General features: G+C 41.3%; 3 protein-coding genes across 9 annotated transcripts; 1 reads left to right on the top strand and 2 right to left on the bottom strand.

Moving 5' to 3' along the window:
* The first annotated feature begins 4,054 nt into the window (after window positions 1-4,054).
* LOC103994743 (protein NLP1-like) lies at window positions 4,055-9,389 on the top strand. 3 transcript variants are annotated; one of them, XM_009415181.3, is made up of 5 exons: window positions 4,055-4,687; window positions 4,991-5,938; window positions 6,225-6,272; window positions 6,346-7,372; window positions 7,980-9,389. In XM_009415181.3, exons 2-5 carry the CDS (start codon window positions 5,027-5,029, stop codon window positions 8,855-8,857), a joined length of 2,865 nt encoding a protein of 954 aa, XP_009413456.2. In that variant the 5' UTR covers window positions 4,055-4,687; window positions 4,991-5,026; the 3' UTR covers window positions 8,858-9,389. The 3 variants fall into 3 exon arrangements, with proteins under 3 accessions (XP_009413456.2, XP_018679068.2, XP_018679065.2); XM_018823523.2 differs by lacking the exon at window positions 4,055-4,687 and adding an exon at window positions 4,700-4,853; XM_018823520.2 differs by lacking the exon at window positions 4,055-4,687 and having other exon boundaries at window positions 4,860-5,938.
* A 2,484-nt stretch (window positions 9,390-11,873) lies between these two features.
* Window positions 11,874-17,862, bottom strand: LOC103994721 (pentatricopeptide repeat-containing protein At2g17670). Of its 5 annotated transcripts, none has more exons than XR_010493056.1 (4): window positions 16,399-17,861; window positions 14,099-14,229; window positions 13,694-13,941; window positions 11,874-13,626 (listed from the first exon to the last, which is right to left on the bottom strand). XR_010493056.1 is itself a non-coding variant. In XM_009415152.3 (2 exons), the coding sequence occupies exons 1-2, from the start codon at window positions 17,809-17,811 to the stop codon at window positions 14,226-14,228; spliced, it is 1,395 nt and encodes a 464-aa protein (XP_009413427.2). In that variant the 5' UTR covers window positions 17,812-17,862; the 3' UTR covers window positions 11,874-14,225. The 5 variants fall into 5 exon arrangements, 1 of the variants encoding a protein (XP_009413427.2); XR_010493055.1 differs by having other exon boundaries at window positions 11,874-12,888; window positions 12,956-13,941; XR_001979661.2 differs by having other exon boundaries at window positions 11,874-13,941; window positions 16,421-17,862.
* LOC103994734 (uncharacterized) lies at window positions 12,000-12,845 on the bottom strand. The gene has a single exon (XM_065135006.1). The coding sequence runs from the start codon at window positions 12,843-12,845 to the stop codon at window positions 12,000-12,002; it is 846 nt and encodes a 281-aa protein (XP_064991078.1).
* Window positions 17,863-18,939: the final 1,077 nt, after the last annotated feature.

Below are 18,939 nucleotides of genomic sequence, written 5' to 3' on the forward strand. Positions count from 1 at the left end.
AGGGAGCATCGCCTGTAGGCATTGCCCCACGGGCGAGCGCCCCCACCTATAGGGGCAGCGTCGCCCGTGGGCACATTTCCCGCTGGCAAGGGCGGCGTCGCTTGTGGGCATATCGCCCGCGGGCAAGGGCGGCACCCCCGCACTGGTTGCTGACAGTAGGGTGGTGACGATAATGCAGTAGGGAGAAGAGAAGAGTTTTGGGTTTTTGGACAAAAAGATAATTTTCTCCCACTGTGAATTTATGAAATTCCAATTTTGTCCTCTTATCCAAATTACCAAAATACCCCCTTATAATTTAGAAAATTCCTTGAATGTCCCCCATTTCAGAAAATATTAATTAATTAATTAAAAGTTTAATTTATTATTATTATTATTATTATTATTATTATTATTATTATTATTATTATTATTATTATTATTATTATTATCCAGTAGTCTTACATCATGATGATGTGTAGATGTAATGTATGATATGTGGATAGATGATTATGGACCGTGTGATGTGTGCATACTTGTGATTATTATTATCGAGGCCTATGAGCATCCATTTTATTTCGGATATTAGATATCCGTCGGAGTCCCAATCTTATTGGATATCCAATAAGCCCATAAATTATTGGATCCTATGGATGAGATCCAATAAGAGCAAATGAAAGATTATTGGATAGAGATCCACTAATCTAAGCCTCGTTAAGTTGATAAGGGACCTCTATAAATATGAGGGAACAAAAGGTTCATATACTAGAGCCTCTCTTGGTTGCCACCTCCTATTCTCCTCTCCCCTTCTCCACCTCAGATAGTAGGCTTGGAAATTTGAGAAGCGTCATCGCAGCTCTACTTTGTGGATCACCGCTAAAGAGGATGACGCTTGACTTCCTTCATCCTCTCCTACAGATCTGTAGGGATTTAGTAATATATGATCTCCCCAGGTAACACAATCTATATCACACGTGTTTTTTAAGTTTCGTGAATTTTATGCATCAATCTTCGAACCACAACGAACACATCAATAAGAAATTTGGGGATTTTGATTTTATGTTCTTGCGCTATGTATGTGATGTTGCCCCACTAGATTTCTCTACAGGGCCTGCTAGTCATAGGTACTTAGATGACTCACTATCAACTTGATATTGGGCTTGGAGGGTCACACACATATGGTAGGTATTGCAACAAGTAGAGGTTTGGATATGAGATTTTCGTTAGAGCTCCTATCTTATTGGAAATCCAATAAGCCCCTGAATTATTGGATCCTATGGATGAGATCCAATAAGAGCTAATATAAGATTACTGGGTATAGACCCACTAATCTAAGAGGCTTGGATAGTTTGATGGAGATCCAGTACCCAATATGGTAGGATTCATTAGGGTTAAGTTGATAAGGGGCCTCTATAAATATGAGGGAACCAAAGACCCATATGCTGGTTCTTTTTGGCTGCCTCTATCTATTCTCCTCTCTCTCTCTCTCCTCCTCATACTGCAGCTCCTATTTCGGGGGGGGGAGGGGTGGACAGCAAGAAGGGGCAGCCTCTTCTTGACTGCGTGATGCATGCGAGGAACAGTTTTGGGCAACGATTTGAGGAGTATGGATCACCGCTAGAGAGGAGCTCCTTCATTCTTTCTCATAGATCTATAGGTTTTCAAAGACATACGATCTCCCAAAGTAATTCTCTTACGCATAGTTTTTTAGTTTTGTAGGTTTTTGCGCACCAACTTTTACGCGACGATGAAATCTTCTTTTCTTCGGAAATTCTGGGATTTTATTTTTCTGTTCTTCCACTATGCATGTGATGTCACCCCAAATTTCCCAACAAGGCCTTTTCGGTTGTCACCTCTTATTCTCCTCTCTTATTCTCCTTCTAAGTTAGTAGCCCCTATTTGGGATGTGTAGAGATTTGGGTAGCGATTCGAAGAGCGTCTTTGTAACTTCTATCATATGGATCACCACTATAAAGGAGGACAGTTAATCTCGTTCATCCTCTACCATAGATCTATAGGATTTCAAGGATATATGATCTCCCTAAGTAAAACGTATCTCTCATATATGCACGATTTTCAATTTTATGATTTTTTGCTCATCAATCTTCGCACGACAATGAACATTTTTTTTAAGAAATCCAAGAATTTTGTTTCTGTTATTCCGTTGCGCATGTGATGTCATCCCTAGATTTCCCTATAGAAAGTTGGGCAGCACAGGCTTGTCTTGAATCTCTTGGGTGAAAAAGGAATCTTGCCGAGGTGACTTCCCCAAGTTCTCCTTTAGACTTGTGGAATTCTCTTTGGACCTCATCCAAGTGTCGATTCACCAACCGTAATTAGGCTCTTCTTTGGAGTCTGAGGATAGGGTGTCCATCTCGGGGAGGGTCGAGGTGGTGTGATGAGGTGGAGGGGTGCTGCAATCCGCCATTAGGGGTTTGGGGTCCCTCGGCTATCCCTCGATCAACGAAGGGGCGTCTAGAGGCAATGGCAGTTATTCGACCGAGACAACATTAAGGGGCATGGGAGTGAGTGTGGGTCAGGTCGCCAGTTGTGGCGGTAGGAAAGGGGCCACCTACTTGGCTAGCTGGGGTATGAGAGGTGCGATAGCCTACATCATCCCTATTATGGTATATACTTAGTGGGTGAGGTTGAGGAATGCCTTGACAAGGATAACTAGCTGCCTTGTGTAAGCCCCGGGGGGCGAGAATTTGAGATCTTTGAATAGGCGCCAATAGCACCCCAAAGTCTAGTCCGAGGTAGACCCGTCCATCTATGGGGGAGCGGGAAGCTGTCCTCCCTGCCTAAAGACCATGTGAGTGGGTGGAGCCTCCTCGATGCGTTCGATGAGATTATTTATCGGTGGACATTCTTGCAATATCGGGCCCTCCTTCTAGCACCAAAAATATTATGCACTTTTATGTCATGGCCTGGGGATGGGTATGGTTTGGTTCTGACCCGAAAGTGCAAGGTTGCCCATGAGGATTCTTGGGCAATGAGGCCAAAGGGACGAGGTCGGGTCGGAGGTTGGTTCTCGGCTTCTATTGCGTCTTCGTGGCTGACCCCAAGTGGAGCTTGATCGGCTTCATCCACGTTGTAATCCTGCACAATAAGTCGATGTTAGGAGGGAGATTCTCGACTCGACCCCTCCAATGCCTAAGTTAGTAGGTGGTCTAAGTGGTGAAAAAGATTCGATCCCTTTCCTCGAGCTAGGGGTTGGTATCTATACTTGTGGCAATGGCTCGGTCATATGCAGGTCGTTAATGACCATCGATATTTCATTCGACATAGCCTTGCGAGTGGTCGGCTCGTATGCTTTTGACGGTGTGGATCAGTTCGTCTGGTCTCCCATCACACGATGTTAACTCGTACGGTTTGGGTTGGCTTGTCTGATCCCCTACCATGCGGCACCAACCCGTATGGTTCCGAGCGATGGGGAGTTGGTCAGGCGTCGTCCGCCAAGTTAGTTGCACTTTCTCCGGGCACGTCCTGACACTTGCTCCACGTTGGCTCTTTGGTGGCTGCCAACTATCAATGCATGGGTGGTGTCAAAATATTCCTTATCAAGTTTTAAATTGAAAATGAATAAAATTAAGATTGATTTATAAGGATCTGATAGATAACATATGGTCGAAGGAGGAGGATGTCAAGTGGGTGAGAAGAAGAAATCAAATGCTGGGGGTGGGAGGAGGTAGAAATGGTTCATGAGTTGATGAAAGGGATCCAATCCTAATCCACCTAACCCGAACCAAGACACCTTGACTGGATCAATCTAAACCACAGTTGGATCACAATCTAGTTCAAGAATATTATCAAAATTTTAAATAAAAAGATATCCTTAGCAAAAACTAAGTATTGAGACATAATCTAATAAAAGCTCGTTTATTTTATTAGCCAATATTCAATCTATATACTTGTTTAATTTGCTGGGGAGACACTATTCAAACACCAATATGATTACCGCAGTTGAGCAAAAGACAGGAATGCTTTCATGCCAACTGCATGAATGAATGACTATTGTGAGAGGTGCTGTGTCTACTGATATCAAACTCTGATTCAGAAAAAGTGTTGTTTTGGCTTTCTCCGTTTCCAAAGCACAGTATGTTACTATGCCCTCGACTTCTTACGAATCTGTGCATGGCGGCGCAACGTGTAAACAGTAGCTTGACAGAAGGCAGACCAACCACAGGACAGTCAACGGGATGATCACTTCCACCTTCTTAGGAAATCAGCAAGACGACAAGTAATCCCAACAAGGACGGCCACCCTTAACAAGATGCATCTTTGATCGAATCGGCGCCTTGGACTGTGCAAGAACACCACATTCCCTTGACGGAATCACCTACAATCATCTCCCTTTGACCTGGTCCGCCCCTTGTTTCATTGGCAAGTTTCCCGAAGCTCATCCCAACTTTGTCTCTTTCTTGTCGAGGAAATCGAGATGGTTGGAGATCCGAAAGCTGGTGGGAACCAATCGGGAAGAGTGTGAGCGCGCCGAGCCAAACTTGATGACACCATCAGGATCCACTTGAGATCCCCGTGGGGAATGGAAATGGAGTTTGGGGTCTGCGCCAGGTGATGTGGGTTTGAGAGCAGAGAAGAGGAGCCATTCATGGTGATCCTTCTCCCAGGATCACATCAACCTGCAAGCATCTCACATGTGTGCTCACGCTTCCAAGCTGAGACCCGTCTTGGTTTCGTCTCAAGGAAAATGGTGCGTCTTTTTCTTCTTTTATGCTTATATTCTGTGACCCATGTTGGAATAGATCCTCCAAAAAGACTACCTTTGTTCCATCTGCTCTCTCTTTCCAACTTGTGCTCGATTCTGTAGTTGGCGGTACATACCATTTCCATGGATTCCTGCGTTACTAAGATTTCGGGTTGGCCTCATACCTTTTCCTTTCCTCACTGAGAATTTCTTGATGTGCTTGCAATAGTCATTCAGTGTTAATTGTATGTGATGGGGTTTAATTTCTGGAAGATTCATGTGATGCAAGTGTTTGGGGTATGATTGCAGTAGGTTTGTGTGATTGGTATTGAAGAAATCTCACTGATGGAAGCTGTTCCTCGACATGAAAGTTTGGTGGGGCGCAATTTCTCAGATGGTGCTGCAGATTTGGACCTGTTGGATCAGCTACTCTCAAGAGATGGTTGGTTGGAATTTCCTGATTGCCCTGATGTCTTGCAAGCCGGTACTCCTTGCTCCATGAGCCCCTTGAGTTCTTTGAGCTTTTCGCCGCTTTTTGAGGTCAACAATAGCAGCTCTAACCCGGATCGGCTGGAAAGTTGTAGCCAAGATGACATAGGAAGGTCAGTTGTATCTGCTTGTCCACCAGGGGATGAAACCCTCGCTGAAAATTTTGATAGAACACAATCCCCCAATTTAAATTCCACTGGACAGTTAATATTCTCAATCCACTCTGGTGTTGTAAGAACAGCAGATCTGAGCTCGAAGCCAGGAACAAGGAGGTCGATTCAACCGAGTGACTCCAATTTTTATGTAAAAGAGAGATTCATGCAGGCGCTTTATCACATCAAGGACGCTCGGAGGGACAGCGAAGTTCTAGTTCAGTTATGGGTGCCTGTAAAGAGAGGAGACCAACTGATTCTTACAACTTATAGTCAACCTTTCTCTCTCAATCCAAACTGTGAGAAACTCATGAATTATAGGGAGGTCTCCACAAACTACCATTTCTCAGCCCAGGAGAACTCTGGCAAGGTGTTAGGCTTACCTGGCCGGGTGTTTCTAGGAAGATTGCCTGAATGGACACCAGATGTTCGGTTCTTTAGCAGCTACGAGTATCTGCGTGTGGATTATGCTCAGCGGCTTGATATTCGTGGCAGTATAGCAATTCCTGTTTTTGATCATGGTAGTCGATCTTGCTTGGGTGTTGTGGAGGTTGTAATGACCACCCAAAAGTTAAATTACTCTGTTGAACTCGAGAAAATCTGCAATGCTCTCCAGGTTAGATTTTTTGCTTCTTTCTAGGTGACTATTAAGCTTCTGGATAGGAACTTTCCTTTGGGACTCTTGTTTTCAGATTGAGGAATTTATTCTGATGTGCTTTGTATTTGTTTTTACTGGATTATTCTCCTTGATTTGAAATTTTTTGAAGGGTTGTAAGGTATTTATGGTCCATATCTTTTAAGTCTCCTTGAGATGTCACTGCTCGATATGACGAAATGGCAAGTTCAGAATATGGGCTAGCTACGTTTTTTGGAATTTTGCTAATGGACACTGGTATTTGCAGGCAGTTGATCTTAGGAGCTCTGCAGTTGCGAGTGTTCCTCGCTTTGAGGTGAGCCAGTAGACTTCACAAGCATTATTCTTGAAGCATCCAACTTACTACAGAACATGATGTTCTTTTTCAGGTAGGTAGTGGTTCATACCAAGCTGCTTTACCTGAGATCCTAGAGGTCCTAAAAGCTGTTTGCAGGATGCACATGTTACCATTAGCTCAAACTTGGATTCCATGCATTCAACAAGGTAAAAGAGGCATCCGCCACTCAGATGAAAACTACAGGCACTGTGTCTCCACATCTGATGCAGCTTATTATGTGAATGACCCTTCTATGATTGAATTTCATGAGGCCTGTTCTGAGCATCACTTGTTAAGAGGACAAGGTGCGGCAGGTAGAGCTTTCACCACCAATCAACCATGCTTTGTGTCGGATGTTACTGCTTCCAGTAAGACGGAGTATCCGCTTTCTCACCATGCCAAGATGTTTGGTCTGAGAGGTGCAGTTGCAATATGCATGCAAAGTATTCTGTCTGGAAATGTTGACTTTGTATTGGAGTTCTTTCTACCCACCAATTGCATACTGATTGAAGAACAGAAACAGATGCTTGATTCATTGTCAGGCACTATACAACAAGTTTGTCGAACTTTAAGTGTTGTCAAATCTAAGGAGCTAGCAGATGCGAATATGTTACAAAAGAATGAAATGATTCCACATATTTTGTTGGAGAAATCTTTTTCCGAGGCACAACCAGCTCAAAAATATGACCCTGTCACTTCACTTGATGCTCGTACAAAGAAATTGCATAGGAATTTACCACCTTGGCTCACAAGTACGATGAAAAACTCGGTGAATAAAAGGGGCCACACTTTCAAATTTAAGAAGTCTGAAGCTGAAGGATTTAGTATCACAACTGACAGAGGTTATACTGAGGAGGTATTGCCTGCAGCAGAGATATTCTTAAAGCTTGGGCATCATCGAAAAGGCTTGTCTAAAGATGTAATCGATATTGAGAATTCTTCTAATTTTAATAGCACCTGTTCTGAGGCTGCAAAAACAACAGCAAAAAGGCGCAGAAAATCTGAGAAAACTGTCAGTTTGGAAGTTCTTCGTACACACTTCGCTGGTAGCTTGAAAGATGCTGCAAAGAACATCGGTGGTGAGAATTATTATTTGTTAGAAAATTCAATTTGCATTATATTTTATTTCTTCTCCTCTTGCATTTTTCTTTTGATTTTCTCTTTTTGTTTTTGAAAGAAACTACATCCACCAAATGTGTGGTGATACCAACTTGTTCTTCATTTTCTTGTTGCAAAAAACAAAAAGGGTTGCATTCTTGTTAATACTCATGACAATATATTTATACTCAGACAGTTTGTCATCTCCATATACAAGGAACCTTTCACTGCTTTGAATTATCTTGGGTGGGATCATGTCCCACTACCAAATCGCTTCATGTGTCAAGGAGCTTTTTTTTTATTTTTATAAATGTCGTCATGTATCCTATGTGAAGAAGTAGTTAGGTATCGCATTGTCCAATCTGAAAACACATCCACCAAAATTAACTAGATAGACTCTTAATTTAGTTGTAATTTTGGCCATCGACGGAGCTTCACCAGAAACTGTTTCTGCAAATATTTTGAGACTTTTATTACTTTTTATGTACTTTTCTAATTCTTGCTAAGAAAAATTAGACGTCGTATTTAGTTCAATTCACAACCTTAAATCACTGATGATGCTGTTGTCTATAAATCTTCATGTTCCAGTGTGCCCTACCACTCTAAAAAGAATATGCAGGCAGCATGGGATAACACGTTGGCCTTCGCGGATGATCAGAAAAGTCGATCACTCTTTACAGAAACTGCGAGTGGTTATTGACTCAGTTCATGGTGCTGACAAATCCATTCAACTCAGTTCCCTGTATAAAGATTTCACAACAGCATCTGTCTCAGATACAAATTCACCAGGAGACTTTGTGATTTCCAAATCGAATCAAAATGATCATCCAAATGCTGACCATCAATACCTAGATGCTGAATTGAACCATCCTTATTTATCATCTTCTCACTCATCAACATCGTGCAGTCAAACTTCCACTTCAAATATATCATCTTCATCTGGGAAAAAGAAGTGTACTCAGCCTTGTGAACCCAGAATGATTCGGGAAGTTAACCTGGAGGAAAAAGTTGTTCATATTCCTCAGGGAGCAAATAGTCAGATTGGTTTGCATCTTTCAGCTCAAAGCACACAGCTATGTCCTGGTAGATTTGAAAGTCAAAAGTCACCTGGTGAGCATTGTTCTCCTCCAAGTTTGTCACTTTCAGATAATTATAAAGTCAGTTCTATTAGAGTAAAAGTTATGTATGGTGCCGAAAAAGTTAGGATCAGGTTACATCCCACTTGGGGCTTCAAAGACTTGAGACGAGAGATCTTAAAGAGGTTCAATATAGGCAATAAAAATTCAGTGAATCTCAGGTATATCGATGATGAGTTAGAATGGATTTTACTGACATGTGATGCGGATCTTCAGGAGTGCCTTTGTATCTACAGATCATCAGGTGCTCGGACAATAAAAATTACTTTACAGTCAATTGATAATCCACCAATTATAGTATCTTCACGCAGCACAGGGCTCAGTTTCTGATTTAGATCCCAATCTCAAGCAAAGTTTGTATTCAAGCTACGAAATTTTACAGGATAGAATGATATTTTCAGTGATCTATGGCAAAAAAAGAAAACTGGATTTTGGGCTGACTCAAGGCACATGCTAAAGCTCCACAGAGAACATTAAGAAAGCAGTTTAAAGATAGAAAGAATGCGAGATAGCACGATCATCCTCTTTGAGGCCACAGTTTGAAGGTGCTGGAATTGCTTAAAATTGGTAGAAGCACAAATCGAGGAACTTGAGTTTCTACTGAAGCTTGGAGGACTTGGAGATCAGTTTTTGGGTTGTGGTAGGAGTTTGAAGATGTTATTTTGATGTGGTGAGTAGCAATTACATTGAAATAATGTAGAGTGGTCATCTTAAGAGGCTCTGATTGATCTTGAACTGAATGAACTACCTGTAAGATAGTCACTTAATTAACAGGTTTTTAAAGGGGATTACACAAAAGCTGTAAATAGATATTGGTTTTCTTTTGTTTACTTTATGGTATAAAAGATGTTTGTATGTCCAATGATCAATTTGGATAAGGAAATAGCTTATAATTTGAAGCAAACATGGTTGATGTCTAGATATAAATGGTTTCCTGCCTTCTAAATGTAGTGTCTTAATAGTTATGTTTTTTACTTTACAACCCTTTTGTGTGTGTTAAGATTTGCATGAGATATGATCTTAGTCAAAATTGTAACCTGTCTGCTTTATTTTACTCCTCACTGTGTATGAGTCAAAAAGTCAGCATCTTGCTTTCAAATAATCGTATTGACGAGAAATCCTGAATCCCTCAAGGATATTGTAAAAGATAATATTTAAGAAAAGACTCCCGACACTAATACTATTGAACTGTTGGAAAAGGTGGCTTATGACACTAATATAATCATCCAAAGAGATGGTTCTTGACACTAATATAATCGAATCGATCAATGTGAAGAGGTAATCTTTGACACCAATACGATTGAACTATCTAAAGAATCAATTCCAAACACTAACACGATCCAATTTTTCGAAGATATGGCTCCTGACACTAATACAACCATGACTCATCTCTCTATAATAATGTTGTCGAATTCGACCATAAAGCATTCATTAACAATGACGTTACCAAACCCAACCATAATATGTCCCTCGACGATGATTCTATAACGATGCGACTAAATCCAATTGTAATGCGTCCCTTTTCAACAATACTGTCAAATGGATCCAAAAGCATCTTTCAATAGCGACATATATCGAATCCACCTAAAATCATTTCCCAACAACAATACAGATTGAATTGGCCCATAAGCATCTCTAGATAATATTACAATCAAAACGAAGGCATTATTGCGATAGTAACATGGTCAAAATGGCCTAAGACACTATTATGATGATAGTATGGTTGAGACGACCCAAGGTGCTATTCCGATGATAGCATGGTCGAGATGGCTATTTTCATATTTTCAATAAAAATATGATTGAAATAACCCAAAGTGCTATTCAATGAAAATATGATTGAAATAACCCAAAGTGCTGATGGGGAGCATGACTGAAACAACCCAAAGAGCTATTTCAATGAAAATATGATTGAAATAACCCAAAGTGCTATTCTGATGGGGAGCACGATTGAAATAATCCAAAGTATTATTCCGATAATATTGTGGTTGAAATAGCCCAAGGCATTATTCTGATGACAGCACGATCAAATCAACCCAAAAGCACTATTCTGACAATAGCATGATCGAATCAATCCAAAATACTATTTTGACAATCGCATGATCGAATCGACCTAAAGTGCTATCAAGGATAACATGATCGAATTGGCTCAAGGCACTATCTTGATTACAATGCAGTCGTATCAATCCAAAGCGCTCTTCTAATAGTTAAGTGGTTAAATTGATAGTTTGAGAGAAGTTACATAATGTCCCAACCCTACTCCATGCGTTGAGACATAACGAGGACAAATGATATGGGGATGATGACACTTGAAATATTATTAATACCTCACCACCACATGGCTAATATTTCATGAGGCCAACACCTCACCACAACATGATAATACCCCTCCACCTAGCGATCGACTCCTCATCATCATTTAGATGATGTGACAATCGTTTCAACCCCATAGAGTTAGTTACATAGAAGTTGACTCGACCAATAGTTGCCCCACGTTTTTCAAGTTCGATGCTACATGATCCAACTATGACCAAAGGAAGCGTATAATCGTTTCATGCATTTAATTACAACCTCGAATACGATGATCCTCAACCTCACTACAAAAAGGCCCCTCAATTATATTTTCTAAAATTTAAATTTTTTTAACACTTAAAATCATCACTCAACGAAATCCTCTAAATATCTTAGCAACTTAAACATCGGAGGGCCTTGTCAAGTATGCCCTTGATGTAGTTTTTTATAAGATTTCTTACCTAATCTACTCTTCTCTTGAAATCAAATTTGACCAACTCAAACTTAAATTAAGGTTGGATCCTAATCTTTAAATTCTGCTTTTAACACTTCGTGAATCATAATGTGATTTCCAAGATGAAATACAAGGGAGAGAAAACAGCATCGCGCTTCAATAAGTTGGAGTTTGCATCTAACAAGCCCACGCTCTCATGGTTTTCCTTTTTGCATATGGACAAAATGCACTAACCTAACCTATGATACGAAATGAGGCTAATTGTCTCCGTTCAATTGCTTGACCCAAGTTCGAGATCGTACCTACTTAGCTCATGCTTTCATGGTTTAACCTCTACTTAGCCATGGAGGGACAATCAAAATCTTACCTCATCAATCAGCAACATTGTGTTCCCCATGCGATCCTCGTATGTAATCCAGAATGTGATTCTTGTATCAATTTTCTCCAACTGGTCAACTAAATAATGGTTTTTTTGTTGGAAGAAATCTTCCGCAGCAGTCACATATATCGTTTGGAAGAGCAACTCTGTCGTTTGATCGTTGATAAGCATTCCTGTTGCCAATTATAATGACCACCACCAAAAGAATGAGACAAGAAGACACATAGAGTGTAAGATTACTGTATTCTATATCTATACCTATCATGTTTACAAGCTTAGATTTGCAATGATCAGTCAAGTCGCCAAAATTGTTGTTGCTGATCACAGCGTACACACTTTGATGAGTTCTTCTATGAGCTGAGTACGTCGAGCAGAGCGACTCTGCTTCGGATCAGCTCCCTGAACAAGGATTCTAATCCGCTCTCCAGCCCTTCAACGCTAACCTCCAACCTCTGCAGTTGACTTTGCGCCTTGACTGCCCTCCCACCATCACCATCCTTGCAGGAAGCACGCCATGAGAAGATTTCTAGTCTTCCCACTCCACTTCCAGCCTCCTGCTCCTCATCGGATGCCACCTTCCTCTTGCTCAATGCCTTCGAAACAAAAGACCAACTGCTACGCTCTAACCTTCCCGTTTGCATCGACACGAAGGAGAACACCAGTCGCAGTAGAGAAATGGCGATCATCTCCGCTTCCATCAACCCCCAGATCGCCATCGGCGTGTCTTCGTCCTCCATGACCCGCTTCAATGATCTGAAGCGATCCTTCATCTCCTTGTCTGCCTTCCTCCCGAAGCGGACATAGTCATTCACCTTGTTCGCGATCACTGCACCGTCTCTCCTTCTGAGAGCCGACCGAATCCCTCGGACGTGCTCCTTCATCGTGCTCAAGTCATCCTTCACTGCGCTGCACAGGTCCAGCAGTCTGATGGACGCAACCAGTTCTCCTTCCACGCGTCTCCGTTGCAGTGGATGGATGAGGGTTTGATGGTTGCTTCTCAGGCGAACGAGCCCCTCGATCGATTCGTACAGGCCTCCGAGTCCTCTCAAGCTGTCGCATATCATCTGCGGCGTGGAAGACGATGAAGCCATCGAAGACCTCAACCTGTGCAGCTCTTCTTCCACCCTGAGCGCAGCAGGGTGAAGCTCTGAGGGCAGGCTGATGGAGCGGGTGTGGCAACGCTGGCTTGGAGCCATCTCGCTCTGAGTTCTGCGAGTTGGACTTCATCCCTTCGGCTTTCTGTAGTTATAGGCCAACATTAACACTCATCATCACAAGAGGGAGGGAGACACGGAATCTTGTCTACCTGAGCTCGACCCCACAATAGATTTGAGCTTCAAGCTTGAGCTCCATGTACAGGTTTCCTCTGTGCGGGCCAGTGAATATTTCTGCTACTTTAATTCTCATGATTAAGTGGATGCCTAGTATCCAGTTGTAATGTTTCAGTGGCTAACAACAGGCAGCTTCTTGGTGGAAGGCATCAATGCAAATAAAGAGTCTAATCACAAGGTTACAGTCCCATAATGTAGCACTCAACAACTCCTAATATTAGTATTTTTGTGCAGCACGAGTGGGATCTGTCTACTTGTCTTCCCAGCACAAGATAGAGGCAGGCAATGGACATCTTTGACTTGATCTGTTGGCAACATCACCAAGTAAGAATAAGAAGAATGCATGCATGTCTTACAAGATTGAGAAGCTCAAATGGTGTGTCTCAAGATTGAGAGACACCAAGAATCCAGATTGCTTATGGCTGGCTCATCATGCAGTGGATGCAGCTCTGAGCTGCGAAGATGGTTGCTGCAGTTCCTGCACTGTCATGCTAATTTCTGGACGAGAATTATTGCAGTGGCAGAGGAAAGATATACAAAAGAATCAATCTGGCAAACATCAAACATCTGTCACTTGTTGGAGCAACTCAAACATTCACATCGATCAGGTAAATCGGCACAGTATCACTTGGTAAATCGGATAAATCTGCACAGTATCTCAGTGTATATTATTTGATGCCACTGAAAAATAATAAATTCAAATGAACATCTACCTCTGATTTCCCTGATATGTCTGTATAACCAACGACAGGCTTTGACGTTATATGCTTGATTTGCACCAAACAATCTACTTATTGAAACCGAGTGCAAAAAACTCTCCTACTGTTTGTGTGAAGGATAAAGAAGCTCTGATCATAAAACTAATAATTGGATTCCATGAAGAATCCTCTATATATAAACATAACTCAAGATGAGAACACCTAGAGGGCCAGCTAAAAAGCTGCACACAGTGTCCAACACCCTGCATGAAAAGAGTAGCACAAGGGCAGTAATCTCCTGGTTAATAAATACCAAGCATGCTAAACTGTCTGTAACATGTCCTTTGCAATTAAGTTTGGTGTTTAATGCATCAAGGATACAGATAAGTGGAACCACATGGATTGGGGCAAGATGTGTACCTTCCATTAGAGCTCAAGTTGGGGTCTGTCTGAACAAAAGCCACAAAACTGTGACAAAATTGAATTATGATAGCAAACAAAGCACCCACCCCTAGCCTTCCAGCGTTATAATCATATCCTTGTTTATTCACCTGAAATGAACAATGCAAATCACATAAATGATAGCAATAATCTCATGTACATGATGACTGAAAATTTACATAACTGGCTTTTGGGATGTCAAATAGTATTTTAGGACAAAGGAACCTCAAAGAGAGAATGAAGATAAAGAAATGTGGTTAAACTGGTCAAAGATATTATCAGTGACAAACTACAAAGTAACCACCACAAATAGAACTTGCTGATAAATCCTTCCTGATAGATTCACCTGGATTTGCTAATAATCAGTCAGGTCTTTATTTTTCTTTATTTTCCAATAACCTTCAAGTAGGGTTTCCCAAATCTGCTTTTACTTACAATGAAAAGTAATAAAATATAATTATTTGCTGAAATTGCATTTACAATCATGATAGGAAATCTGTCTTTTAATGCACTTATGACACAATTTTTAATGATGTCCAAAAAGGATTAATAATTCATACCAATTACCTGTAATTTATAACTACAAAATTTACTGCAATGATTCTAGAATCCAATAAGTGTTAAGCTTTAAGCACTATGAATTAATCAGTAAATGGCATACAGTCATTAGTAGAAAATAACTATTTTAACAGATTCAACTAGCCCATGGCTACCTTTGTCATAAAACTCATAACCTATATCTAATATAGTAAATCTGGTCCTAAAATTCTTTTTTGTCAATCCATTCCATATAACAGATGTTAAATGGTTCCTTCCAAGTGAACTTAATATAACACAATCAATCATGTCTATTGTGGGCCCTTTGTATTATTCACGTTCACTTCTAGATTATATTTTGATGGTAAAAATCATGATAAAGGTTATATACAACAAACAGAGAGATTAAATTGGTAGAAATGACCATGATTCATATGGAGATTATCAAGCTTTTTGACAAGTCAAATAACCAAAAAAACAAGCCTGACATAAAAAGGCATGAGCCACCAAACTCAGCAAGAAACTTTCTCCCCCATTTTTTTTCTTCTAATTTTCTTGGCTGGAGGTAAATTGCAAAGTGCTCAAACAGAGGGGTGATGCAGAAAATGAGAATGAAAGTACATTCTATAGGCAAGCATTTAGTCCTTAAGGCATTGAAATGCACATCTCATTCAACCTTCAAGAACTGTTACCATGCAAATTATTCCAAATTATTGTCATCACTACTTAATCTACTTCTACCAGCAAAAAAGGCATCCCAGTTTGAGATTATTGGAAACCAGAAATGGGTGGTAAAGGAGACAGAGTCTCATTTTTATCCTAAAATTAACTTGAAGTGAGTGATGCGCCTCCTCAAATCCAGTATATTCAGGATACAACTGGTTAAGTTCTTAGTTAGCTAACAACCTTATTTGCAGAATGGAATCAGCCCTAATCTCATTAATGCTACACATGGTAGTAACAAAATAAAGCATAAAAAGAGTGATGTTGAGATAAATGATGATCTTAAAGAACTATCATCTGTGGACATAAAATATACAAAAAATGGCAACCAAAACAATCTCTGCTCCTTGGATCTGCAAATCCATCATCTTATTTGGATTATCATACCATGTTGACTATGCTATATTATTTTTCAACTTACCAACAAAGAAATAATTCAAAGTCTCCTGTCCATATCTTAGCTTCTTCTGGAGTAGGTTTGGGCATCTGAGCTAGGAAGTGTGACTTTTAAATAATTAAAGAAGCACCTAGGGGCCTAAAGATCAAATCTATACCTCTGTATACATGTGCTAAATTCTCCAAAAGTGAAAAGGTGAACGGACAATAAAACAAATTGCATCACAATGGCTAGTGCATCATGTTACCACCAATGATTAAACCCATGGCATAACCTAAGGTTGGCACATAACATCAGAATAGCTAGTGCATCATGTTACGCCCCCATGATTAAGCCACCTATGGAATAACCTAATGTAAACACTATTTAGTGGTACTATAATTATAAGGCTTGAAGGCAATGGAAGTTGATTTTCCACTCACTTTCCAGTTTACCATCCATTTAGATAATTATAAAGAAAATGTCGGATTAGATATGGTCATCCTACTTCAGTAAATTGTAACATCTTCTTAAAATGTAAAAGCAAACTTAGAATACTAAATCATCAGCATATCTCATCTCACATATAAACGACAATGAAGACATAATAGGAGAAAATGACAATATAAGAGATCAGAACTACCTAATGGGTGAGTGCAACTCACACTTTTGCCTTATTCAGCCACTTGAGTGAGTTTTCCAATGCCATGTATGCTGTTACATCTGTTAAACTCTTGCTATCAATTGCATAATCAAACACCTCATACGCCTCTGCAATCTTGTTCGCACGACACAGTGCCCTCACAAACGTTGCATAGGTTGCATTCTCCAGCTTCATAGCCTTAGCAATCATCTCCTGATACAGCTGCATCCCCTTGTCCAAACACTTAGCCTTGCAAAGCCCCATAAGCAACGTGTTGTAGGTGCACTCATTCGGGTTGCACCCCTTCTCCTCCATCTCCTCCAGAAGCTTGAGCGCCCCCAGGGCATCTCCTTTCCTGCACATCCCGCCCATGAGCGAGGTGTACGTGACCACGTCTGGGAAATGCCCCATGTCTGCCATCACATTCAAGAACTTCTTTGCCTGTGTGAGCATCCCAGCCTTGGAAAGCCCATACACGAGGGTGTTATAGGTCACTAGGTCAGGCTCGATGCCCTCGTCCTTCATCCTGTTGTAGACCTCCATCACCTCCCCGTACTGATCCACCATGCAGTAGCCCTTCATGATGACGTTGTACACGTAACAGTCCGGTTTGAAGCCAGCGTCGGCGAGCATGCCGAGGAGCCGCGTTGCCTCGCGGAGGTTCCGGCCGCGGCAGACAGCGTCGATGAGGTTGGTATAGGTGACGACGTCGGGCTGAAGTCCAACGCCGCGGAGTTCTTTGATGAGTGCGTAGACGGTGGAGATGGGGCGGAAGCGGGCGAAGCGGCGGACGAGGAAGTTGTAGGTGAACCGGTCGGCGGCGGAGGCAAGGCGGTCGCGGAGGAGAACGCAGGCATCATCGAGGCGGTCGGCGGAGCAGAGGGCACGGACGGCGAGGTCAGCGGAGGCAGCGTCCGGGGGCGATCCATTGTCGGACATGAGGTCGAGGACGGAGGCCGGGTCGGGGGCGGAGTGGTGGAGGCAGGAGTGGCCGAGAAGGACGTGGAAGGCGGCGCGGCCAGGGGCGAGGGAGGGGGAGATGTGGCGGAGGAAGGAGAGGGCGTCGGCGGGGGAGGCGCCGGCGTTGCAGAAGGACTGGAGGAGGGAGGTGGGGTCGAGTGAGGAAGGGGAGGAGGCAGCGAGGGCGTCGAAGGTGGAGATGGCGTCGGAAAGGAGGGGGGACCGGAAGACATGCTGCTGTGGGGGCGGGGGAGAGGGGTTGAGGGTTCCCCTGGGGGTTTTGGAGGGCTTCTTGGGTTTCTTGAGGGGAGACCTGAAGAAGACGGAACGTTCTGGCGGGGATGGAGACTGGGAAAGAGGAGTAGAAGGTGACGGAGGGGAAGGGGAAGGGTGAGGTTTGTGGAAGGGGAGGGGTAATTTGGCAGAGCGCAGGGAAGGAGGCAGCTTCCCCATGATTCGGATCTCGAGCTCTCTCGCTGCTTGTTTGGTGCGAGTAGGGTTTTGGCACTCCACCCGCGGCACTGTTGTCGATTTTGATGAGATTAATTGGGCCAAGTCGGCCCAAATTAATGCGCTTTGGTGAGTCAAAGCCCGAGTCGTCAACTAATGGGCTTTCATTACATGGCTCAGATAAGCGAACGATACAGTTGCCTCTTTTTTTTTTTCTTTTTTTTTTAGCACTTGAGTAATCTCGATAATTAGATAAAATTACAACGATAGTACTATCCAAAATTTAAAAATTAGAATGATAGTACCACCAGAGTCAAAAAAATATATGATAGTATCAATTGTTATGATCATAGTATTGCCATAGTGTTAGTGATAGTCCTGCTAAGTGTGTAATATCACACATACCTCAAAATTTTAGAGATTTGAATTTTTTTGCTCTATTCTTCAATCTTTTGAGGTTAATAAACTTTTCACTTAATTTAGTTGATGAAGTATATATTCTTAAGCTATTGAAGTATTGTAAACTTTTATTTTGAGCATATAGTTTGAGTCTCCTCTTGAGTTTCGTTAACATTTTAAGTTGTAGGAGGTGAGAGATCCCTTGTAAAAATAGTGTGAAGGTTATCTCCCAATTCTCAAAATAGAAAAAATTATAATAAAGGTAGTTGATCTTCGTCTATTAGAAAAAAAATTAATGGTAAAAGTTGATAGCCTCGAAAGAAGAAGAATCAAGCGTAAACATAGGTCGGAAAGATCGAAACATAATAAATTGGTTTACCTCTGTTTACTTACTCTTTATCTATAATTTTATTTTATTATTTTTACTCATTATTTTAACATGATCAATTAAAATTTTAAAATATATCAATTTTTATCAAGTTTTAAAATTGATTAAAAATATTATTGTACTAATTCAACCCCTACCCTCCATCCTCTTAGTGCCATTAAAATCTTTAATAATTAATATCAAAGCTAGATTTTTTCGGTTGGATTACTACCCAAAAGATATCTAATTATTTTTTTAGATAATCAATATATCATTCTATGATTCTTTCTAGTATGTTCAGGGATGGATATACTTATAGAAACACTAGAATGAGAATTCTTTTTGTCTCTATGGATTTTGATTCC

This window comes from Musa acuminata, chromosome BXJ3-1 (assembly GCF_036884655.1).
Source record: "Musa acuminata AAA Group cultivar baxijiao chromosome BXJ3-1, Cavendish_Baxijiao_AAA, whole genome shotgun sequence".
NCBI classification, from domain to species: Eukaryota; Viridiplantae; Streptophyta; class Magnoliopsida; order Zingiberales; family Musaceae; genus Musa; species Musa acuminata.